This window comes from Plutella xylostella, chromosome Z (assembly GCF_932276165.1).
Source record: "Plutella xylostella chromosome Z, ilPluXylo3.1, whole genome shotgun sequence".
NCBI lineage: Eukaryota > Metazoa > Arthropoda > Insecta > Lepidoptera > Plutellidae > Plutella > Plutella xylostella.
In genome coordinates this window covers 12718293-12744419 of record NC_064012.1, presented here as the reverse complement: position 1 = coordinate 12744419, position 26127 = coordinate 12718293, and the positions used below count along the sequence as shown (strand labels likewise).

At 37.8% G+C, this 26127-nt stretch overlaps 1 protein-coding gene across 1 annotated transcript; it reads left to right on the top strand.

The window, feature by feature from the left end:
- The first annotated feature begins 7872 nt into the window (after nucleotides 1-7872).
- On the top strand, nucleotides 7873-10257 carry LOC125491304. Its single transcript, XM_048632927.1, has 2 exons — nucleotides 7873-9400; nucleotides 9908-10257. The coding sequence occupies exons 1-2, from the start codon at nucleotides 8176-8178 to the stop codon at nucleotides 10255-10257; spliced, it is 1575 nt and encodes a 524-aa protein (XP_048488884.1). The 5' UTR covers nucleotides 7873-8175.
- The last annotated feature ends 15870 nt before the right edge of the window (nucleotides 10258-26127 follow it).

The window sequence follows — 26127 nt, the reverse complement described above, 5'->3', positions numbered from 1 at the left end:
CCATTAACTGACATAGGTGGTCAGTTACTGGTTGAATTGGTGGTCAGTTACTGGAATTACAATATTTTCCATATTTTTCAGCTTTCAGCGACATGAAGAAGCGCCAGTACGATAAAGAGAGAATAAATAAGGCAATTTTATTTGTCGAGAATAAAGAGGGATCAATAAGACAAGCCGCAAAATTATTCGGGGTGCCAAGAACTAGCATTATTTACAAACTGGCAAATCCAAACACGAAGTTTAAGTCTGGTCCGGATTCAATATTGACAGATGAAGAAGAAAAAGCGTTAGTAAATTATATTATTAGCCTTGGAAAACGTGGATTCCCCAGAAAAAAGGAAGATATCTTGGATTCTGTGCAATTTTTCCTGGAAGAAAATCCCCGTAGTACTCCTTTTAAGAATGGAAGACCAGGCGACAAATGGTTCTCCTTATTTATGAAACGCCACCCAAATTTGACTGTCAGAACAGCTGAAGGCGTAACGAGAGCTAGTGCTTGTGTGAGCGAGACAGATATAAGAATGTGGTTTTCAGAGATAAAAAAGTACTTTGATGAAGAAGATCTCAATGAGGTTGTTAAAGACCCAACACGAATATATAATGCCGACGAAACGTGCTTTCATATTTGTCCTAAAACAGGTAAAGTCATATCAGAAAAGGGGTCAAAAAATGTTTACGTCGTTGAAAGGGCATCACCAAAAGAGAACATTACTGTAATGTTTGCATTTTCAGCGGCTGGACTAACATGTCCTCCAATGATAATATATCCCTACCAAAGAATTCCTGACCGAGTTGTAGAATCGGTACCAAAAGGCTGGGGTATTGGTCGTAGCGACAACGGATGGATGACTGCGCCTGTTTTTTATGAGTACATAGCGAATGTGTTTTACCCAAGTGTGGTTTCTGCGAATGTTGCATTTCCCGTTATTTTATATATTGACGGACATAAGACACACCTTACAAAAGAAGTATCAGAACTCTGCAAATCATTGCAAATACACCTCATTGCACTTTACCCTAATGCCACTCGTATCTTGCAACCGGCTGATGTTGCGGCGTTCAAACCATTAAAAACCGCATGGAAGAAACAGCTGAGATTATGGTATTTAGAGAATGACACAGGAGCCATACTTAATAAAATCAATTTCGCGCCGTTGTTAAAGAAAACGGTTGATTGTGCAACGAAAGAGAGTACGGCTGTAAATGGGTTTAGAACAACTGGGCTATTTCCATTTAATCCAAATGCCATCGATTACGAAAAGTGTCTCGGGAAAAAATCTGCAACGCCTGACCAAGAACAAGAAACTATAATAAAACCCACAATGTCTTTTGACGAATTTCAAAAGATAGTTGGTGACACCATCACTAACCGATGCACATTAATAAATTCTAATGCAATTCAGTGTGAAGACCAAAATGAAAGAGTTATTTACAATATATGGGATTTCTTTAATGGCAAGAAAGACACAGAAACGAATGAAACTGGACAGGACATACAACAACCAATAGAAACCAACTTGCTCTCAACAAAAACTTGTTCTTGCTGACGTAACAAATGATTTACAAAGAGCTGACATAGATGGCTTACAATTAAGTGAAGAAAGACAAGATTCCTCTAAAAAACCTTTTTTAGACGATGTTACGGGTGAGCTGCGCTACGAAGAGATTCATTGCAAATCATACAGTCCTTCATCAGATATTACCATTGAGCCCATACCTTCCACATCACGTTGTACTGAACCTTCAAAGAAAATTACAGTTCTATCATCTGTATCTCTCAGCGACTACCTGAAAAAGAAAATGTGGCCTGGATCACCGAAAAGAAAAGGAAAGCGACAAACTGAAAGAGTGCCATTTGCGTTGACTTCAGATGACTACCTCAGAATAATGCAAGAAAAGACTACAAAAAAAGAACATCTTCTGAAAGAAAAAGAAACCAAAAAGAGAATAAGAGAAGAGAAAAAAAATTTAAGTAAAAAAAACAAAGGCGTAGGAAACAAAAGTAAAATTGAAACGGATATTCATTTAGAAGAAAACAAAGAAGAAAAAAATGAAACAACTAACACCACCACACCTGATAATCTTATGACTGAGGAAGAAACAGAGCATACAGAGACAATGCTGAGCGTAGTTAACAGAAACTCTTATGCAGATATATTATGTGATGGCTGTTCTCGACGAATGAATGGTAAAAAAGGTTTAAAATGTGGGGTATGCGAAAGAGAGTTCCACAGTAATTGTGTGCCATCATATCATCGAATCCATATTCCTAACGACGATGAAGACGAATTTATGTGTCATTTGTGCTACCGGTTGAATACGTCAGGCTCTTCAACTGATGAGTGCTTTGATATGTTCCAAGAAGAAGCCAAAAAACACGGATTTTAAGAAATTATAAGGCTCTGAAGCTTAATTGTTAAAAACATATTTACTGTAGTAGATGTAAAACTTTTATGTGGTTCCTATTTTTTATGTTATAAAACTAAAAGTTAAGACTGATTACCGATTGATTGTGATAACACTTATAAGTGAAATAAGTATAGAGCTCCTACCTATTATATTATTGTTGATTATTGTATTATGTAAATGAATGAGGATTAAAGTAAGCATTTATTTCTGTTCGAGAGACTGATAAAATATTGAGGAGTCTGTTATGTTAAGACATGCCAATGTCTTTTTTTTTTGTTTATGATATCTTTATGTTCATTATGGAGACGTGTGTTTATTTTTTGTGTTGATTATTTAATGAAAATGCATAAAAGTTTATGTATAAATGTTTTTAATAAATAAATGATTGATCTGAAATTATGAACAGTTGTTATTACACTTTTTAACTAAGATAGCTTTAGAAAAAATGATGTGTGACAATTTAAAAGAAACCAGGGAATCACTGTTATTAGATAAAGTAAACAATTCAATGGTATCTTAATGGTAATAGCATTTTTATCCATTTTAATAGGTGGTCCAATAGGTGGTCAGTTATTGGCTTGAGGGTGGTCAGTTACTAGGTTTTAGTGGTCAGTTACTGGGAAAATCACTACTTTTTGTTTGCAAAAATATATAAAAAAAATAGTAAATTCTACATGTTTGCTATTTACTCAGGAATGTAGCTCTGTAATTCTAGTTTTTAAATCAAAAATCGGATTTAATGAGCGATAAAAATTGAGCCCGCTACAGACAAATTACCGGAACAACTCCCTTAAGGTGGTCAGTTACTGGGTGTTTTGCCCTACCTGAAATTTGTTAAGAACCACGCTCTTCTACCATGTTGGAATTTAATGCAACTATTACCTATTTATTTAATTACTGTGGTAAATACAGAGAAAACTCAATTAAACTTTTAATAGGTTATTTATTACGACCATTACTTGACGCAGAGAAAAATATCAAGAGTGACAGTAGTGACATTGACGTGACAGCTGACATTGACATGACAGCTCATTGACGTTGACGTTTTGTTGACGTTTCATGATGAGTTGCGTTCCATTTTTCCATCAGATACCTTATAAAATGGCATTTATCGCAACAGAAATAAAAGTATGTATTTATTTGACTCAGCTCTATCCATTCGTTGTCGCATAGCTGGACAGCTGTTTTACATAGACTTGACCCATTTTTCTTCTGACACACATCTTCATCACTTTTGATTGAATATACTTAGTCCAGTCAATAAATGACACAAAATTAGGTGTAGAGTGCGTGAGCAGGTAACTAAGCGATTCCTTCAGAAACTTGTTCACGGGGCTTAGGTTGTTTACATACCAAAAGTCCTGACTCCTACGTGATGAGCGGGGGGGAGGAGGGGGGGATAAAGGTACGAATTTTTGGTTTTTAGCTTTTATCTCGCAAACGGTGCATCGGAGAGAAATATTTTCAACTAATGAAATAAAGTTCTTAAAATTATCTAAAACTTTTATATCATATGTTTTTTTCTAATTCCTAACCGTTTTCGAGCTATTACCCTCGGAAAAAGTTGAAATTTACAAGAAAAATGTATTCTTCTTCTTCTTTCGTGTCAGTGAAATGCGATTTTTTATATTTGTCCAGACCAAAAAGAAGCAACTTTGATAGCATTCTGGTTGGCCTGGAGTAAGTCTTCCCGTGTGCAGGTGGAAGGGCACAGGGGACAGGAGAGTAAATGCTCCATAGTCTGGGGGGCGGTACCACAGTCGCATAGGTTGGTACCAACGGTATAGCCCCACTTACAGAGATTGTCCTTGCAGCAGCCTACCTCTGCTCGCAACCGATTTAGAGTCTTCCAGATGTGCCAGGGAAGACTGTTACCGGGAGCAAGTTTTTCCTCAAGAGGTAGGAAAGGATCCTGGGGCTGCTTTTCCTCCCAGAGCCTTAGCCTTGCGTTTTGTGGGTTTTCATCCGTTAAGGACACCTCACTATTTAGAAACGCTTTGCGGCTCTTAAGGCGGGAAGGTGCGGCAGTATGTGAGTAAAGTGGATGTCTGGAGTTGCATTCTTGTTTGGCTTTCTCGACAGAACATGCCACTTTACGCCGTATGCTAGGGGGTGCTATCCCAGCCAGAGAGTAGAGTTTGTGGAGCGGTGTCGGTTTGAGGCATCCCGTAACTATACGAACTGTGTCGTTAAGAGCAACATCTACTTCTCTAGCATGCGCGGACCTTGCCCATATGGGGCAGGCATATTCGGCAGCTGAGAAGCAGAGTGCTAAGCTACTTGTTCGTAGAACTTGCGGAGAGGCGCCCCAGCTGGTAGACGTAAGCCGTCGCAGAAGGTTGTTTCGGGAGCTGACTTTCTTCTTGGTGATTTGGCAGTGAATTTTGTACGTGAGGGATCTATCCAGGGTCACTCCGAGGTATTTTGGTGACGAGCAGTGCTGGATTTTTACCCCTTCCCATGGTATGTCCAGCTCTCGATTTGCCTGGTGGTTGCGTAGGTGAATGAAAAAAATGAATAGAAAAGAAGTTGTAGATTTTTTTATTCCCTTTTAGAATATATTACATATGCTGGTCAATGTCCAACCCGCCTGAAGTTAGAGCTATTTTAAACTTGCATTTTGGTAAGGTCACTGACATAGCTCACCGAATTAGTAAGGTTAAGTGTGAGTAAAATAGCTGTACCTTTAGGTGGGTTGGACATTAACCAGCATATGTATAAATATTCTAAAAGGGAATTTAAAAATCTACAACTTCTTTTCTATTCATTTTTTTCATTTATGAATAGGTTTAGACAATATGATGCAATGTTTATGAATGTTTTGACATGAATACATTTTTCTTGTAAATTTCAACTTTTTCCGAGGGTAATAGCTCGAAAACGGTTAGTAATTAGAAAAAAAAAAGATATAAAAGTTTTAGATAATTTTAAGACCTCCATTTTAGTAGTTTATAATATTTGTCTCCGGTGCACCGTTTTTGAGATATAAGCAAAAAACCAAAAATTCGTATCTTTATCCCCCCCTCCTCCCCCCCGCTCATCACCTAGGAGTCAGGACTTTTGGTATGTTAACAACCTCAGCCCCCTGAACAAGTTTCTGAAGGAATCGCTGAGTTACCTGCTCACGCACTCTACACCTCATTCCTTGACTGGACTAACTGGAGACCTTAGGTTGCAAATAATGTTTGACTGATCCCTCTCCATACATAACTGTAATTCATTTTGAGACACTCGAATCATCGTATCCTTTCTTAGGTTGATAGCTTGAAAATGCTCGGTGAACCCGTCGAGCATTGGGACACACTCATTGTGTACATGGCCGTGTCCAAATTAGATCAAATAACAGAACGTGAGTGGGAACAATACAAAAGTAGATTGTTATCAATGTGCAACGATTCTAGTTCGTCAATAAAGATAACCGATTTAATTAACTTTCTTAGGGACAGGGCGGATATGTTGGAGACAATAAATTTAAATCACAATAAACCTACAACCAGTTTCTACACGTCACGCGAACATAATAAAAAACCTAACAATAATCAAAATTCGCCTAAAATTCACTGCAACGTCATCACCGGAAAAACAAAGAATAAATCACCGCATAATCACAACAGTTTCAATCGCAACAAACCATGTCCCAAGTGCAACGGTAAGCACTCGTTATATTCGTGTGAATCATTTCTGAATTGCAATATCCAGGATAGACTAAAGTTTATTCAGGAGAATAAGTTGTGTGAAAACTGCCTTCGGTCAGGACACGCTAGCACTGAATGTAGGTACGGTCCGTGTAGGAAATGTGATAAAAAACATAATTCACTAATTTGCAACTATAAATGTAATAGTGAAAACGTAAACAATCAGTCGTTGACCTTGATTGCGACGGGGGACAAAGGGAGCTCAGCTGACTCCAATGATAAGAATAGTTCTATTCAGGTTCATAACGCACACCTCGAACTAAACTCCGCTCGCTCAATTCCGGTGCAACAAGTCTTATTATCGACAGCAATAGTTGAGATAGCCGACAATGCAGGTTGTTTTCATAAAGCACGCGTTTTATTAGATAACGGTAGTGAACGTAGTTTTATCACGCAGTCGTTATGCAACAAACTAAAATTAAATTCAATACAGTCCACTCAACAAATTCAAGGTGTAGGAGGATTAGTCACAGAAAGTACGCAACTGTGTGACATCCAAGTAAAATCCACAATCAGCACCTTTATTGCGCGCATAAAGTGTTTCGTATTACCGCGAATCACATCAACAGTACCAACTGTTACTATCGATCATTGCAACATTGATATCCCCGATCATGTTCACTTGGCGGATCTAACCTACTATGAATGTGAAAGCATAGACATTCTTCTAGGTGTGGACATATTTTGGGAGTTGTTATGTGAAGGAAAAATGAGACTATCGAGCGGTCCCTTCCTTCAAAACACTAAATTAGGGTGGATCATTTCTGGCCCTATTTATTCTGAACCAAGCTATCGCAAGCAAGTTCAGTGTTATTTCACGCAGTCTATAGACAGTACGGAAGCTATAGATACCCAATTACGCAAGTTTTGGGAAATAGAACAGTTACCTATTGAGAGCAAGTTAGGGAATACGCACATGAATGATGAGGAGCGTGCATGTGAGGAGCACTTCGTACAGACGACAGCGCGGTTATCTGACGGGAGGTTTAGTGTACGCATACCTTTTAAACATTCACCCGACACTTTAGGTGACTCATACACACACGCAGAAAAACGTTTCTTAGCATTAGAAAAACGTTTAAATCGTAACGAGAGTCTTAAGCTTATGTACCGAGAGTTTATTCATGAGTACATAAAGTTAGGTCACATGACACGCGTTGACTCTTATAACTCACCCTATTACATAATGCCTCATCACGGGGTATATCGCGAACATGCAACCACGTCCCGATTAAGAGTTGTTTTTGAAGCAACCACACCATCTTCTAGTGGTAAATCACCAAACGACTTACAGTACGTAGGACCAGCAATTCAAGGGGATTTGATAGGTATTTTGCTACGGTTTAGGGAATGTCGGTACGTAGCATGTGCCGACATTGAAAAAATGTACCGACAAGTGAGCGTCGACCCTAAACAGCGTGACCTACAAATGATACTCTGGCGCGATAATCCATCAGATCCGATACAAACTTATCATTTAAACACAGTGACGTATGGCGAAGCCAGTGCCGCCTTCCTAAGCTGTAGATGTCTGAAACAACTTGCTAATGAATGCAACGACCCCGACGTAGCTAGAACAATAAATAATGATTTTTACGTCGATGATATGTGTACCGGTGATGACAGCGCATCAAAATTATTAAAAATCTGTCACGATACGGCTAAAGTTTTACAGTCAGGCTGCTTCCCTTTGCGCAAATGGATATTTAATTTTGACAATGATTTATCTAGTAGCGAAATGGCCAAAGAGTTATCACTAGGTGAAGATAGTCAATGCAAAACCTTAGGATTAGGCTGGTACAATCTTAGTGATGAGTTGTATTTTCACACAAAGTTTTCAGGGGGGACTGAGGATATAACTAAACGTAAAATATTGTCAGGTGCATCTCAAATTTTTGATCCAATCGGCTTAATAAATCCGGTGATCACAACAGCAAAAACTTTACTTCAAAGTCTATATTTGTTAAAGCTAGGTTGGGATGAAATAGTACCATTAAATATCGCACAATCATGGATATCGTTTGTAAATAGTTTGTCGTCGCTCAATGAAATACGCATACCACGTTATGTAATGGGTTGTAACAACACACGCAAAGAGCTACATATATTTACCGATGCATCTCAGGTAGCTTATGGCTCGTGCGCATACATACGCACAATTGATAACAGATCAGCTGTTACCGTAAGGTTACTTTATTCCAAGGGCAAGGTCGCGTCGCTTCAACCAGTTAGCATTCCACGGCTGGAGCTCTCGGGAGCATTAGTAGGCGCACGACTTTATCACAAGATAATTAACTCGCTCAGATCGAAGTTCGATAACGTCGTATTTTGGACTGACTCAACTATAGTATTAGGATGGCTACGTATGCCATGTAACTTGCTGAAAACGTTTGTTCAAAATAGGGTCGCGGAGATTCATGAACTTACCAAAGACAGTCTATGTCAATGGCGGCATGTTAGTGGTAAAGATAACCCAGCCGATATAGTATCACGTGGACAAAGTTTAGGTATGTTAAAAGAAAATAGTCTTTGGTGGAATGGCCCTACATACCTACATGACCCTCAGTTTGACGTAACGAGCTTGAAGGCACCGTTAGTACCTAATCACACAGAGTTACCCGAAATAAAGCCAACTGCCGTACAAAGTCATGTAACACAACAAAATAATGATGAGTCATGGTTTGATTTTAATAGGTTTTCACAGTTTGTTCGCATGCAACGAGCGGGTGCCTACGCCTTAAGGTTTATTTATAACGCGCGCAACAAAATCAAAAGAATAGGCCCGTTATCAGTTGACGAACTTAATGAATCGCTCACAACACTGACAAAGTTAGCACAAAGGGAATCATTCTCCGACTTATTCAATAAAAATGGTCTGTCAGTATCTAAATCAAATAGTTTATCGAAACTAAATTTATTTTTAGATGATAAACAAATTATTCGTGTGGGAGGTCGCATACAGAACTCCTTAGATTTTAGTTTTAATAAAAAGCATCCTGCCTTATTATCATCTAAACATTATTTCACGCTGTTATTGTTTAGACATCAACATAAACAACTGATGCACGCAGCTCCGCAGCTTCTGTTGTACACCGTGAGGGAGGCGTGGTGGCCGGTCGCCGGCCGCTCGCTCGCGCGCCGCGTTGTGCACGCCTGCGTCACGTGCGCCCGCCTGCGCGCCCAGACACTACAACCCATCATGGGTAACTTACCCGCGCAAAGGTTACAACCTGGGTTTCCATTCGAACGCTGTGGGGTAGACTACGCTGGTCCTGTGCTCATATTGAACCGTAAAGGTAGGGGTGCTATCACGGTAAAGGCATACATATGCATATTTGTGTGCTTTGTAACACGCGCAGTGCATTTGGAGCTCGCTTCAGACTTATCATCAGAGGCTTACATATTAGTTCTGAAGCGATTTATTAGTCGTAGAAATAAACCTGCAGAAATATTTTCTGATAATGGAAAAAACTTTGTAGGCGCTAATAATGAACTTTCTAAGTTCCTTAAGAACTGTTCCGATGAAATAAAAGATTACGCAACTTCTCAAAGTATAAAATTTCACACTATACCTCCGTACGCTAGTCATTTTGGGGGCTTGTGGGAACGTGGAGTCAAAAGTTGTAAGCACCACTTGCGACGAGTGGTAGGTAACGCGCATTTAACTTTTGAAGAATTCACGACAGCTTTGACACAAGTTGAAGCCATACTAAACTCTCGCCCATTAACTCCATTGTCCTCTGACTCTAACGACTTCCTTCCTTTAACTCCTGCCCATTTCCTGGTTGGCCGTCCACTTACAGCACCTGCCACCGCCGACCTGCGAGACAAGCCGATGCTGCGCCTCACACGCTACCAGAGAGTCGAGCAGATCCGCCAGCACTTCTGGGCCAGGTGGTCCAAGGAGTACGTCTCGGAGCTGCAGCAGAGGATCAAGTGGAGGACGAGCAGTGAGGACTTGAAGGAGCACACCATGGTTCTCATCAAAGATGACAATCTACCACCATTGAAGTGGAGCCTGGGTCGCATCACACGAGTCTACCCGGGCAGAGATGGCATATCAAGAGTGGCCGATATCAGAAACGCCCATGGGACTACACGCAGGGCATTCTCCAAAATATGCCCGCTTCCTGTGGACGACTGTTCCTGTTGAAACCTGACGGTTCCAAGGCCGGGAGTATGTTACGGCACACTAGTACGCTAGCTGATAAGCAGAGCAGCTAATACACGCACTGAGCACTAGATGGCGCCACTCTCGGAATATCACGTCATGAACAGCCAATCTGAGCCAGCCTTCATCACGACATATTCACGGGGACCAATAAGAAGACGCCAACACGATGTCCGCCTGTCTACGTCATTGAAGAAGCCTGTAGAACCTCACACGCGCAACTAACACTCACACATTCGAATTCGCCTCTCACCTAACTGCCACTGTATATTTAAAATATTGTAAATAATTAATAATATCAAAGTCTACACGCAAGAAAGTTGTCGCCTACATCATTTCCACAACCACCAACTGGAGAGCCTATGACCGCAGCCCTAAGCCCCAACAAGGTATTAGCTACCTTTTTATACCTAGATACTACCTACTAGATATATTTTCTACTTTGATTATATACAACCCTAGATTCCCCATAGAAGAAGCAATTACTGCCATACATAAACTGGGGCACTACTGCCCCGCTACAAATTTCGCTCTACCAGTGTCTATTGTGTCATCGCCGGTGCAACACATATTTGACAGTTAGCATTAATTTCAGTTTTGTCCTTTTAAAATGCGTGTATGTGCTTTAAAAGTGTGCAGAAACTACAAAGGTCGACTAAAAACGCCATACAAGGTCACCTAACATCTGTAAATAATGTATTAATATAAATAATTTAATAAAGTAAATATTGATATAATTTTCGTCGGTGTTGCCAGTTTTTTCTTGAAAATAAATACCAAAAAGTGATGATAATTTATATGAACCGCTTGAATGTCCTGTCGACACCCGGTCGACATGAAAAGTGTACCATAAATTGTTTCGTGATTGGATTCTTAAAATTGGAATTAGGTACTTACCATGAATTCATTTTATATAAATTTTCTTTAATGGTGCAAAATAAATAGTATTCTATTCTATTCGGCGACTGGTGTAGTGTGTGTGTGTGTGTGTGGTTAGTAACCCTGACTGATGCCCAAGGTCCCGGGTTCGATTCCCGGCTGGGGCAGATATTTATTTAATGCCAGAATATATTTGTGCTCGGGTCTTGGGTGTTGAATAAACGGCGAATAAACTATTTCTTTCTTTCTTTCTTTCTTTGATATTTATATTTAGTATGTATCTATCTATGTATTTGTGTAAGATATATCAGCTGTTCGACACCCATAACACAGGTTCTGCCTAGCTTGGGGTCGGATGGCCGTGTGTGAGATGTCCCTACATATTTAATTATTTATTCTTTTCTATATGGATAGAAATAATTAGAAAAAGCTGCGGAGAGGACTACTGGAAACGTATTTTAACTAATTGAAATTTCCTTAAAAAATATCACCACATTAGATAGATAGATAAATCATTTATTTGTTCCACATAAACATAACACATAGGTACAACAAATAAGTACCACATTATTATAGTGTTTCCATTTTCTACCAACTTAGTAACAATTTACTTACGTTGCCACATTTTTTCATGCACTCGATGACATGACAGGAGGGAATGACAGTACAGTCACGCAAAAAAGTAATAAAATATTGGCCTGTTTACAATGTAGGCGATGTATGAGATGAGTCCGTCTAGGGTTGTAAATGGTCGAAGATTTTCTACGACAGCGATACAGTCAAAACCGAGGTGGTGGTACCGAATGAAACTGGTTCAACTTCTGAACTGCATTTGTATTGCTTTTAAATTGGTTCAGCTTTTAATCGGTGGGAGTATGGCTGTCTCAATACCGTGAAGGGCTCTACTAAAAGAACTTAAGTTTTTACGAAGATACATAATATTTTCATAAATATATTGACCTGGAACGGTTACTATACCTATTTCCTTAAACCTGTCTCTTAATGAAATTCTAGACCCTAATACATACATGGCTCGAATCGCACGTTTTTGCAGAACAAAAATTATTAATTTACTTCTTAGAGATTTTCATATATTACTTACAATAAGCAAAGGTACACTACTACGTGAGTTACTTATGCCTATTGCTGGTAATTTATGAAAATAAAATCAAATTACGGGCTTGAATTAAGCCTTCTATGTAGCTATAATAATTTATTCCAAAATATATATTACAATTCCGTGACACTCTTGTTTACACGACTCAACGACATAAGTCAGGCAGACATCCAGGCATAGAGGCGAGGGCTCTTTCTAAGCTGCCAGCACAACAAGCCTACCTAAGGTTTTCAATATTTTTTGCCTAAAAATTACTACTAGATGGCGTACCTGTGACCTTAGTTAAAAAAGAGGCGAACATACCCGTCTATCTCCAGTTATAATATTCTAGTATTCTAGTCTAAAAATTATTTTCAATGTTAAGGCTCCAGACTTCCTCGAATGAAAATGAGAATCTGTCAAAATTTGCGAGGTGAACTTGAGGGGCGAGGGGCGCTCCAGGAACAATGACATGAGATCGTACCTATGTATAAGCAATTTTACAGACACGGCATTTTGGTAATAAAAATGTATGACATAATTATGTGAATTTTATGAATGCGTATTTGGTGCGTCAGTCGGTGGCCATTTTAACAAAACATCAAAATTTAAAGTGAAAGTCGACAAAGTGGCCACCGAATGACAATATACAGGTGTCCTAAGTTAAAGTACTCGTAGGTACTTACCTATACATCCGAATCATAGTCGCACAATTCGTTATTCTAAACAACTTTTGTTCTACGATTTTTGGAAATTCGTGAAAAAATATATCTACTCTCCATAGTAAAAACTCACATTACCAAAAAAGTTTCTATGAATTGGAAAAAAACAACATTCGCAAATATTCAAAAGTATTAGAACAAAATTAGTTTAGAATGACGAGTTGTATCACTATGATTCGGATGTGCACTTTAACTCAGGACAATATACAGGTGTCCCACAAGTTAATGTAATCCCGTAAGGGGTGATGACTGTTGCTACATTTAATAATTATTGCAACAAGATTTTTTTTCATTCTTAACAACTTTTACTCTCAGTTTCCTCCGCCTGCTCTGGTGGTTTTGCCCATATTTTGGTGATAGCTTTATCAATTTATGTTAGTTATATAGATTGTTATAAAGTTAATTTAGGTTATAATTTTTTTTTATATAACAAATATCTGCCCCGACCGGTTCGGTTCCCGGTCGGGGCAAATATTTGTTTAAACACAGATATTTGTTCTCGGGTCTTGGATGTCCCCGTAAAATGGCAATAGGCCCGCCCCCTATTACATTGGGACTTACACAACTCTGGCGAAAAGTGGGTGCAGTAATGCACCTCTGCCTACCCCGCAAGGGAGTACATTAGTACAAGGCATGAGTGTGTGTTTTTTTTTATTCTAATTATTGGTTTTCAGTAAAAATAATAATATATTATGTTGAGGTATTGTGTCTAAACTAGTTTGAATAATGCACATGTTAGTACTCAAGTACTGTTTAAAAAAAAAAAAAAAACATACACTCACGCCTTGTACTAATGTACGCCCTTGCGGGGTAGGCAGAGGTGCATTGCTACACCCACTTTTCGCCAGTGTTGTTTAAGTCCCAATGTAATAGGGGGCGAGCCTATTGCCATTTAACGGGCACATCCAAGACCCGAGAACAAATATCTGTGTTTAAACAAATATCTGCCCCAGCCGGGAATCAAACCCGGGACCTTCGGCTCAGTAGTCAGGGCACTAACCACTACGCCATTCAGCCGTGTTTAAACATAAATTTTACCAAAAATAAAAAAAAACAATATCAAATATTTCAGAAATTTCGGATTTAAGGCATTAAAGGATTCAATCAACTGAAAATGAATACAATAAAATGAATTTAAAGGAATACATCGACTTACAAAACACCCTGTTAAAGTATTATTATATATAAAGTACATAATGTTACATGTACATAGGCCGATATAGTCCATGCTGGCCTAGTGTGCAGCTTGTTTTGGCACAAACAAGGTGGTTCTGAGAGAGTTGTTGGGTAAGTGGGCAACCCGACGCCAGATGTTCTCAAGCTGGCCGTAGGCCTCTGACTAGGCTTAATGACTGCTGCCGAAACAGGAACCGAGACCCACGGCTTAATGTGCCGTCCGAAGCACGGAAGCGTCCAGGAAACCACACTAAGTATCTCTTTTAAATGATCAAAATGATACTCCACTCGTCGACTGAGACCGTAGCATAAATTTTCATCGTGAACGTGTAAAATTCATCGAGCAATTTTGTATGAAAATATGAACAGCGCCCCAGGCGGTCGGTAGCAGAACTAAAATGTATAAGGTCAACCGGGGCCAAGTCGCCTACGGGGCTAATGCCTCGAATCCATTTATCTTCCGAACCACATACTTTAGAACTACGGGAGTCATCTGCTATCTATCTTTGTAACTGAAACTTTTACCTCTGACCAATAGATGTCGTATCCGGGTAAATTTTCTTAACAAATCTGCCATTTTAATTTTTTCACCTCTTTCGGCCACCTCAGGTTTTCTGACACGTTTTTTTTAATCGTTCCAAATGTGGGTTTGTTTAAATGAATCTATGTTTCCTAACTGTTAATACTGTTATTGTTTTGTTGCTTCACACATTGTTTTGATTATTTTATTGAAATAACGTAAGATTTGCACACAATATGTAATTACAAAATTGTAGGTTTAGCTTTTATTTTGGGGTAAATGCCTCTGGGCTGATGGGGTTATTGCCTCTATTGCGGCGCAATAGCCCCATTTTCAGAGGTTCTAAACATTTTATGTTATGATAAATGTATTTAATACACTCATGAGCAATGAAAAAGTTCCAGTGACATTAGCACCAAATTACTCCTAAACGAAAAATACTAGGTTATGACGCCTTCTGCAATATTGAAGAACATTTAACGACGTATCAGAATTAAATTCTTAGATTGGTAATCCAACTAAAACGTAAGTAATTTCAATATATAATAAACTAAATATTTTAAAAAATTGGCGTCATTTGGTGTCGACATTGTAATGTTAACACGGTATATAGAAAATAATCATATAATAAATAAAAAATAGTCATATTAACAGAATGATCCCACTTGTTTTTAAAACTCTAAATAGTTTTGTAATGATTAAAATTCCGTCAGACTCTAAAAATGGTATACTTACTTATTTAAAGTTGTAGTTTGATTGCAAATTATAAAAACTATGCCCTTGCATGTTTTTATACTGTATTTTAATTTGTCACGTAAGTATTTATACTTTTTTAAGTCCAATAAAGTTTTCATAAATAAAATGTTGAGCACCCCTGGAATCTTGGATGGGGTAAATGCCACTACAAGAAATTAGGCTACGTAGGCGCCATAGCCCCAAAAATTTTTGATCAACTGATTCTCCTTAACTAAGCGCAGTATTTAGTTTACAAGCTAATAATTAGCTACGTTAATAGTAATTCTATACATTATATCTACTTAAACTTGTAAAAACCTCTTCCAAGCACACAAAACTAGTGAAAGAGGCATTAGCCCCACTAGGGGTTATTGCGCCTAAAAATGCCATTTTTTGTAGAAACATCGTTTACACGTAGAAGATATTTAAAATTCTACAAAATTGCATCAAAATATGAAACTAGATAAAATTTCCTAATATGTATCACAAGTTATAGCTTAATAGGGCGTATAGTCTGTTTGTTATGATCAAATGAATATGAAAGTCAAAGTATTGTGGCGCAATGGCCCCGGTTGACCTTACTAAGGTCTCAGTATTTTTTGCAGGTTAGATTACAAGATGGACATTTTCACAGCCTCAATACTATTGAATGTATATGTCGCAGGCATCTGGTTGAATCTCCTTTTTGATTGAAGCACTAGCGCGTTCATTGGATGGCGCTACTCAATTGTATGGCTAAAGAACAACTCGTCAAGTCGTTGAATGTAACGTTCGACGTCTTGACTGAACGTTATTCAGAGAAGTCGTTGAATGGAATATAGTATAGCAACTTTGTAATGACTGGTTAGAATGAACATGACCAGACAAGAGTCAACAAAAAGACTATGTTACAAAGCTCTCATCTCACAAATTAACTAAACAATAACAATAAACGTACCTTGATATTGTTGTTGAGAATTATCCAGTTTCGCCAAAAAAAATCTTTGAAACTATCCGCCGGCGGCGTAATAATAGGTAAATCCATGTTGTCACACTATTTTAACACAAATAACGCACTTTAAATCTAATTTATTTGCAAAAAATAACAATACAGGTGCTTTTTATGTCAGCTGTTAGCAGTTAGACACCAAATTTGGTTTTATTCACCACCTGTCTGATTTTAAGCCGTTAAAATCTTTAGTTTTTTCAAATCCTATTAAATCACACCGTTACGCAATTCAAATACTAACAAGTCCATTGCGGCCGATCACAGAGCGTAATTTTTTCAACATGGCGTCAGTCTTGCTGAGAATTTCGAGGTTGTGGTTTGCGCTCTTAGTGATTTTTAACTCAAATAATTGAAAATGTGGATCAAATTGTTATTGTTGCGCTCGCAATAGAAACAGGTTGAAGACTATAGCGACTATAGCAAGGAAAACTATGCCGAAGTAAGTTTAAAACCCCTTTTTTTTCCAACCCACGTAGCATCTTCGTAGTAAACACAGGGCATTATCGGGTAGAATATACAGTAGGTACCTACATTTTGGCCTGATTTTTTATTTCTACCTCTGCCACCTAATATACTTTCTATTTTGAAGGGCCTGGTGATTTTGTAAAATAAAAACTTAAAAAAATATAAATCGGTATTTTTCAAACAACTATAAGTCCTTAAGTGTCATATAAAAACAGCATAAGTCCTGTATGGGCATATAAACTGATATAAGTCCAAACTGTTTTTTAACTTTTCCGTATTTGTATGAATGTTATAGATGTTTTGTTTATAATAATGCAATTGTAAGGTCACAAGTTAACTGATTAAATCACTGGGTAAGTACCTACAGTGACCATTTAATACTTAATAAAGAAAACGAAAACTTCCTTTTCCCAAATTTTGTGTGGAGATGACTTATGGCAGTCGAACTAACACTAACACAAATAATTTATTTATCGACTCATTTATGGGTTCCGTTTTTACCTTTTGAGATACGGAACCCTAGAAAGGATTCAATAGATAGCATGATTTCGGGGACTAACTCAGAATAAGAACAAAGTCTATTGCATAATTATGCCTCATGTCATTTCTTTATCTATGCCTTCATAGCTCTATAGTTCAAAATGTAAACAAACCAAATTGTATGTAACATTTCTAAGCTTTATTCATTAAAAATGACTAGTAAATAAAGTTTTCATCGCAAATATGTAAGTATAATAATATCTGTTCTCATAATTTGTTTATTTAATCAGTTTTTGTAAAATATTTTGAAAAAATAAATTGGCGTGGATTTTGCGTCTGACGTGGTCGCCGCCCGGGCGACGACTGAACAAAGTCAAAAGTCTGCAGTTTTCAAAATGGCTTCCATAGTATTTTGTATGGACGCGATTTCAACTTTATAAACTCGTAAAATAAGAAAATGATAGCATTTCTTTAAAAGTTCTGAGATAATCTTAGTCTAGAGTATATTTGAATTGGTATTATTTGAATACTTTTCTTGATTTAGTTACAGTTTCTCGTAACAATGGGCGTCAATATGGCTCTACGCGCGTTTTTGCTAAACAGAGCCATGTTTAGCTCCTAATAAAAGTATCAAATTGAACACCAAAATGAAAAAATATATATTTATCGGGAAGCTGAAATCCTCTACTTCAAAATTAATGTAAATTGCATCTCAGTAATGCCCTTTGAATACCTATAAAATATTTATTTGTTTTCTGTAAATTCAGCGGTTTGGGTGTCTGGACTCTTAAAGTGATTTTGCACATATTTAAACAAAGCGTACCAAACCTTAAATAAGACACAATTACCAAAAATGCCACTGTTTTACTTACTGTGTTGTGACGTTGTTTCTACAGGTCAAAAATGGACAAAACGCAAAAACAAACAATTGAGCTTACACAAAAAACGCATACGCTCACACCTGCTGTCACTGGCGCACTAAAGGTCAATCATTTAAGCCTTTCTATTGGCTCATTACTCAGATTCCTAAGATGTATAGTTTTGCATATATGTTGGGGGTCCCGTCTTACCCCGCGACCCCATCTTACCCCGGGTTCCCCTATATAACTGTGTAACTGTAACAATTATCTCAGTTCTAACATAAAGCAATATGAGTTAAAAAAATGAAATTAGTGTCAACAGTAATCCTACAACTTTAATTAACGACGTTAGGCAGGTTTAAGAGTTAAAATGGTATTAGTCGAAGCAATTGTATTTAAGATATTATAGGTTCAGCCTGTTTCTAGAACCTAAAGCTATACAAACTATGCTCACTGACACCCGTTAACATTTATGGTTATTAAGTGGTTTCCTTTAATACTCATATACATCTTTAGGTGTCATATTGAATTAAGGCTGCAGGAATTGGTTGTAAAATAGATTTTGTCAAGAGTGCAGTAAGACATGATCCTTAAAGTGTTGGAAAACTCATCAATGCAGTTTTAATCTTTAAGGTTAACTTTACTTACGCCTATTGCGTTAGGCAAGTAGACTTTAAAGACATTGTAAAAGTAACGTCAATCAAGAGTGTATGGATCTTTGTTAACACGTAAAGGCATAAATCTAGATTCAAGTAATTGGCTTTAAATCGATACGGTTTACGAATGGAATAAATTGCTCCTTTAAGATTATATTCGAAATATTGTTAAAATATACCTAGTTCGTAAAATGAAACGGTTAGACACTTGGAGTAAAACAAAAAAAAAACAGGTGCAGTGAAAAAAATATTTATGCACGAGTGCCGTACTCTTTTGAAGTCTATCAATAGTGGTACGAATGATAAAAACTATAGATCGACTTTTTCGTGCGCGACCCTCCTTGCGGGGTAAAAGAGGTGGCGGGGGCGAGGTAGCTCGACATTTTAGAACACGACTACACACGGAGAAAAGTTTGCCCGGATAAATCTCACGATGACTTGTAACTACACTCACAGGCAATGAAAAAGTTCCAGTAAGAAAAGCACCACATTACTCGCAAACGGAAAAATCTAGCTTAATGGCGCCTTCCGCATCGTTCAAGTAGGTACATTTAACAGAGGATCAGGATATTAACAACTAAAAACGTTAAGTAATATTTTGTTCATGGTGTCGGCAGTTTGTGAGTGGAACTTTTTATTGCCCGTGAGTGTATTTGTGACGTAATTTAATAGTAAATGAAGTTGATTGGTATTTAGGTTCTTAAAAATATTTTCATTATTTATTTTATTCAAATAAATGTATTTATGGCAGTTAAGCCTATTCAGACTATTTGTATTCATTTGTGTAAAAGTATTTTATTTTATAAATTAATTTCCATGTTACTTTCACTTTCATGTTCACTCTCTGTTTGAACTTGTCCATCGTCTTCGTCATCATCATCTTCATCATCGTTTTCATTTAGTCTGTCGAGTCATTAAGTCTGCCTTCCTCATTATAGCCGCACCAATCTTTAGCCGCGAAGCAGGGCTGATTCGGCACACGGTTCTACAGGAAGCCTCCGAAGATTATAGTTTTATAATGCGATCTATAATTTATTTGTTACTTCTATTTGCAAAAATATACGATTTGTTGTTTTGACGTTATTTTATTGACGAATCATAGATAATAAAAATTAAAAGTTAAATATTCCAAGGATTATGGTGGCTCTGGCCTCAACACTCATCTTGACACTAATGGTCTCAGGATCAGTGGTCTCATGTGCGTCGTACTCAAATAATGACAGATTCTACAACACATGTGGCCGCCTCGACTGCGCGGCCGAGACTGCCGAAATAATGACGTGCAGTGCACGCGTTGCCCTTCCCCGCTACCCGCTGTCGTCTTGGGTACCTCGTCCCCTCCGCGTCTGTCACCCCGGAAGGAGGGTCGCGCACGAAAAAGTCCATCTATAATCCAGCGGTTGTGATAAAGCAGGATTGCATTATGTTTTTCTTAGTTACAGCGAAAAATACAGAATAATTGCCACAAATAGAAAATATAAATAGTAGTAGTAGTAGTGAGACGTGTAATATTGGTCAAGTTCGAGAAAATCCCCCACACGAGCATGATGGTTCCGTATTAAAACAAGAAGGATAAATAAATAAGGACTTTTTTGATTCCTTTGCACTTAGTGAGCCAGAAAACGAAGAAAATTTTGTGAAACTGAAAGTAAAATTAAAAAAAATTACATCCCTCACAAAAAAAAACGTGGTCAATCAAAAATAATATTTCCCAGATCGCTTTGAAAGAATTGCTCTCAATTTTAAATGAAGGCTACGTTAGTAATAAATTATTGCTTCCAAAAAATCCACGAACGGTTTTGCAAAGTCCAAAAGAAATTTGTGTAAATAATATCGCAGGAGGACAGTAATGGCATCATGGTTCGCTCTGATGGTCAATGACCTTCCCAAAGTGCTCCAGGTATGTAAATGCCTGATGTACGCTGATGATTTAAAAATCTATACATCCATTAAAAGCACAGTCGACTCTGAATTACTACAGCAAGACATCGACGCTATTGGCCATTGCAGCGAACTCAACGATATGCATTTTAATGTCGACAAGTATAGGGTGATGACTTTTGGCAGACTGCAAAGCCATGTTAAGCAGTTTTATACGCTGCTTGGTTGTCCTATCCAGAGAGTGGTAGAGATACGCGACTTGGGTGTCTTGTTGGATCCGCAACTTACATTTAGAAACCATATTCTGGCGTGCTGTAAGAGTGCTAAAAAGACTCTAGGTTACGTTATGCGCACTGCATCTCATTTTAGCGACACCAGAGTTGCCATGGTCCTATATAATTCTTTTGTCTGTAGTAAACTAGAATTTGACGAAATGACTTGGGGTCCCTACGAGGCTAAGTATATTGTCATGATGGAGCGTTTGCAGCGTAAGTTTGCCAGATATATATTTAGGAGGATTTACGGATACTATCCATTTCTATATCCGTCTCTATTTGTAATAGGCATGGTAGGTATGGAGACATTGGAAGTGCGTCGAGCGGTGCACACCGTGGTGCACTACCTGCGCCTGCTGCGGGGCGGCGTGGACAACCCGGCGGCGCTGAGCGGCGTGGGGCCGTTTGTGCCGGCGCGGGGTTCCCCTCATCTCGCCTAATCTTTATTGCCCAAAACTCGTTTCGCATAACTCGTAAGGTCTAAACTTTTTTGGTAAAATCATCACATCGCCAAGACTTATGTGGCACAAGACTCGTTTCGCCTAAAACTCTTTTGGCAAAATCGTAAAACATCTAAGTCTCGTTTGCTCAAATTGTTCGTATAGTTATTATCTTGTTTCCCCAATATTATCTTAATAAATAATAGACTAAATATATTACGTTGTAAATGTACAAACTGTGGTATTTTTCAACTATATCCCGAAAATCACAATATTGAATTATCAAAATATCGAAAGTGAATGACCATTACAATTATTACAAACGCTATTAAACCCCATGGGATCGAAACCTATAGATAGGTTCGACGACGAGCAAAGCGAGGAGGAGCGTGTTAGGTGCACATGTTCGTCAAATTGTTTCCCTCATTGAACAATACAAGGCACCAGTTTGCGCTATGTAGGGAGACGCTCCATCAAAGTTAAAGAATTTTCAATTAGGCTATTCAAGATTTGGCCATACCATTATTAGGCTAAACAAGATTATGCGAAATAACTTTTTACTAAACGAGATTTATGCCATACGATTTTGGGCGAAACGAGACTTTGACCAAACGTTACTATGCAATACGAGATAAGGCAAATAAATCTTAGGCCAAAAAGGTAGAACCGTTAATATGGGTTGACTGTGGGTATAGCTAAGTATATTATTTAGGTACTTTGTATAGAACGTGTAATTAAGTTACAAAATTAAAAATAGCTGTAATGGCCGAATTAAGATTTCACAAAAATCTCAAGATCTACACAAAGCATAAATTATTCATCTAATTAATATAAAATTAAGCCTAATAATAAAGTATACAACTATTTCTTCCACCAGATTTAAAATTATTTGCTCACTGATCACAATGTGTTTTTAGAGTAGCGGCGCTAGTTGTTTTTTATACGCTCTCTTGACGACCACATTAGTTTTGATAATTTCACATGTTCACAATATAGAGGAAAGATTTGTTTATATATTTATACATTATACTTTACTACATTCTTACACTTATTGGAAAGTTTTCCCTTTTATCAGCAAAGGACATGGGCCGTCTCAGCCCATAATGTCCTTTTCACGAAATATATTTTTATCATTATGTCCCTTTCTGAAAATGACCGTTTCGGATCTCACTTTATTGAGAAGGTACGTTGTGTGTATGTTTGTTTGTCTGCGCGCCAAAAGTTTGAGAAAATGACATTATGATCTAAGACGGTGAAACGCTATTTAGATACCTAGCTAATATGTAATGCTCGGCAGTGGCTGGCGAACCCGAACTTTTTTTTGAATACTTTTCGGCATTAGTTCGGGTTCGCCAGCCACTGCCGAGCACACGCCCGGAACTAGCTCGGTGTCGCCGTCGACGGATACGTCGTGGAGGACATCATTATAATATGTAATATACTTTATTTTAGGTGTATGTAATTTTAATGGGCTTCATGGATGTTTGAAATGCACCACGGTTGGAGAATATTCCCACACCATCACACACTGTAGTTTTCTCTGCTAAAGAAGCTCCCCCAAAAACGAATGAAAATTTCAGAAACAAGTGTTACGGACCTCATCATAAAGTGGATTCTACCTTACTACAAGTAGATTCTACCTTACTACAAGTGCCAATAGCTGCTCCGGTAGCTGATTGTTTACACCTTATTGATCTGGGCATAATGAAAAGACTTCTTGTTGGGTGGCGAGACGGCAATTTCGGAACATATTTAACAAAGATATGTGCAAGAGATATTGAAATTCTAGACACATTTTTGAATAAATGTAAACTACCGTCAGAGATTCACCGGCCAGTAAGAACTATAGATTGTCTCGCATATTGGAAAGGCAGTGAATTCAGAACTTTTTTTTACTATTTGACCGTTATCATATTGCCTGATATCCTTCGCGCTGATGTTTTTGAGTGTATTTTGCGCTATAACTATATGTAAGAGCGGTGGTGGCGTAATGGATAAGGCCTCGTCCTCTCAATCGAGGGGCCGTGGGTTCAAATCCTGGCCTGTACCAATGAATTCTTTCAATTAAGGAGTTTAAGTACAATAATACCACGTGCTCTTACGGTGATGGAAAACATCGTGAGGAAACCTGCACATCTAGGTTCTAGATGTGTATCATAAGTACTAATGTACGGTGGCCTGCGCCTAAAAGTATACAGGCGGAGTTTTTAAAATAGCGATCTCAAGCTCACATGCTGCTCAAGCACATCCACATAAACTCCACTGCTACATATATCACACACAACACGTCCACGGATTTATAACACATGTAGCTGGTCCCTTCATCATCAGGGATCGCTATTTTAAAAACTCCGCCTGTATACTTTTAGGCGCAGGCCACCGTACTTATTCCAAAATTGTTTTTAAAAATGATTCATTGTCTTGTAATGTATCATCCCAAAAGTGAATGATAGTCCAGAAAAATTATAAAACATGTTTATAGCCTTTTAAAGGTACGTTCGTATCGTCACTACTACCGCTACTCCACGAGCATTCGCATAAAAATTTGACAACATTACATCAACCAGCATATAAGCACAATCTGCACCTTTACCTTCAGGACATTGGACGGAGTATGCATTTTTCAAAAGATCTCTGGTTTTTCGGTCTGCTAATTGCTTTTCCAGCTCATCCAATTACTGAGCACTGTTAATTGGCTTTGCGTGTATTGAAATGTTATTGAAATGGCTTTTGCTGCTGCCTAAAGTTTGTACATCTTGTACATCTTGACATCCTTGATCATGCGATAAAATTTGCGAAACTGCGTCTTCTAATTGCACAGACAAAGTAGACACTTTTTGAATCAAAATAGTTTGCAGGTTCTTAAGAGTTTCAAGTTGAGCGATAACTGTTTCGTTCCATTCCAGTTGCTGCTGTTGATTTTGAACAATTTGGTTTACAATAGTTTGTTGGTTAGCTAATATGTCTCTGGTTCTGAAATATTTTATCATTGTCAATAAAGCTGACTGAATCTGAAAGGTATTTCATTATCATTCGATAAGTCATGACATGTTTTTGTTGGAATTGGTTGAGAATCCTCAATATAAGTTACGTTGTAGGTAATTTGATGCAGTCGGCAAGCCAGCGGACGATGGCACCGAGATTGTTTTATTATTTTGCAAAATAAAATTGCTCATCTCTGTAGTTGTTTGTTTCCGCTTCTTTGTGTTTATCTTGCTCGATCTTTACCTTCTACTTTTTCAGATATAAATTTTTCTTCACATTTTAAGTTGGTTTTTTTAAAGGTTAAACATATTATGATAACATGATTTTAATTACCCCCTTATTCATAAAAAAGTTACTGAACGGATTAAGGGCCCGTACAGGGTGACGTGCCGCGCCAATTTTGGGTTTTCAATGCTCTTCACACAGCACACGTAGCGACACGCACACATGTAAGTTTGCACAGTGGGTCGATAAACTTTTACTCGCCAACTTTATTGACAATTATGTTCAAGTACATATTGGGTGATTTTAGGGTAAGTAGGTGAGTATAATTCTTACTTACACTGGTAGGCACCAGGAAAGAGTAGAAATTAATAGGGGTGCCACTTTACTCTATACTCAGAACCCGATTAGCTTTCTCAAACAAATGTGGTATTTACTTGTAGAAAGGTAACTACAAGTATTAAAGTGTAGATAATAAGTTTCGGGCATCCTCCAGCCAACTGAACCCCGACGACAAAGCAAAGTAAATACATAGTGTCGCAAAAGGGCTATACTAAGCCAAAAGGGGATGACTCAAGGGGTCATTCTGAACAACTTTTGTTCTAAGAGATTTGCAAATTCGCGAAAAAAAAATTCATTTTCCATGGTAAAAAGTCACATGTCCAACAAAGTTTCTAAAAAAATTCAAAATTCAAAAATTCAAAATACAAAATATTTTATTTCTTAAACTTACATACTAGTTACAATAGTTGATGGGGTATCCTTTTAAGTATAAAGTACCTGTGCCAGGATACCCCGCTCTTCCATATACTAAGTACATTTTAAACAGTTTCTATGAAAAAGGTTTTTTTTTATTAATTTCCAAAACTCGTAGAGCAAAAGTTCAGAATGACCCCCTGTCTTACTCCTTTTTACCCGACTGCCGAAGGAGGAGGGTAATGTTTTTTGATTGTATGTATGTATGTTTGTCTGTTTCTTTGTTCCCTCCTGTAGCCTAAACGGCTTGATAGATTTTGATGTATGAGGTATTGTTAGAAGCGTATTGATGGCGCGATGGTTATAGGCTATGTGACGTTCCATTAAAATGTACATAGCGCCCTCTAGAGGATATAACGTGATGATCGAAAAAATAATAATTCAACTTTGCCGTGTAAGGTATCAAATGAAAGGGCTTGATTTTCAATCACAAAAATATGCATATTGAAGGTATTTAAATAACAACACCAAAATTATTGAAATTAAAAATGATCATGAACTACTGACGTAAAATTTCATAAAATAAAAACAACTAAAAAGTTACAAATAAAAAAATACAATTATAAACAAACGAAAAACCCGACTGTACGCTAAAAACATGAAAACAAGTCCCAATGTTAATGGAAAGTATCGCAGGCGGGGACCAACTTGACCGCCACTCAAGGCCGTTTTCTAAGTAACATTCAGCTAAATGGTGAACTGATAGATATTTATAA

Excerpts from the sequence above, each read along its gene's own strand:
- LOC125491304 (XM_048632927.1), top strand. The coding sequence starts at position 8,176 with ATGGGTTGTAACAACACACGCAAAGAGCTACATATATTTACCGATGCA. Across the intron at positions 9,401-9,907 it reads GCTCATATTGAACCGTAAAG|CACCTGCCACCGCCGACCTG; the intron begins GTAGGGGTGCTA and ends GTCCACTTACAG.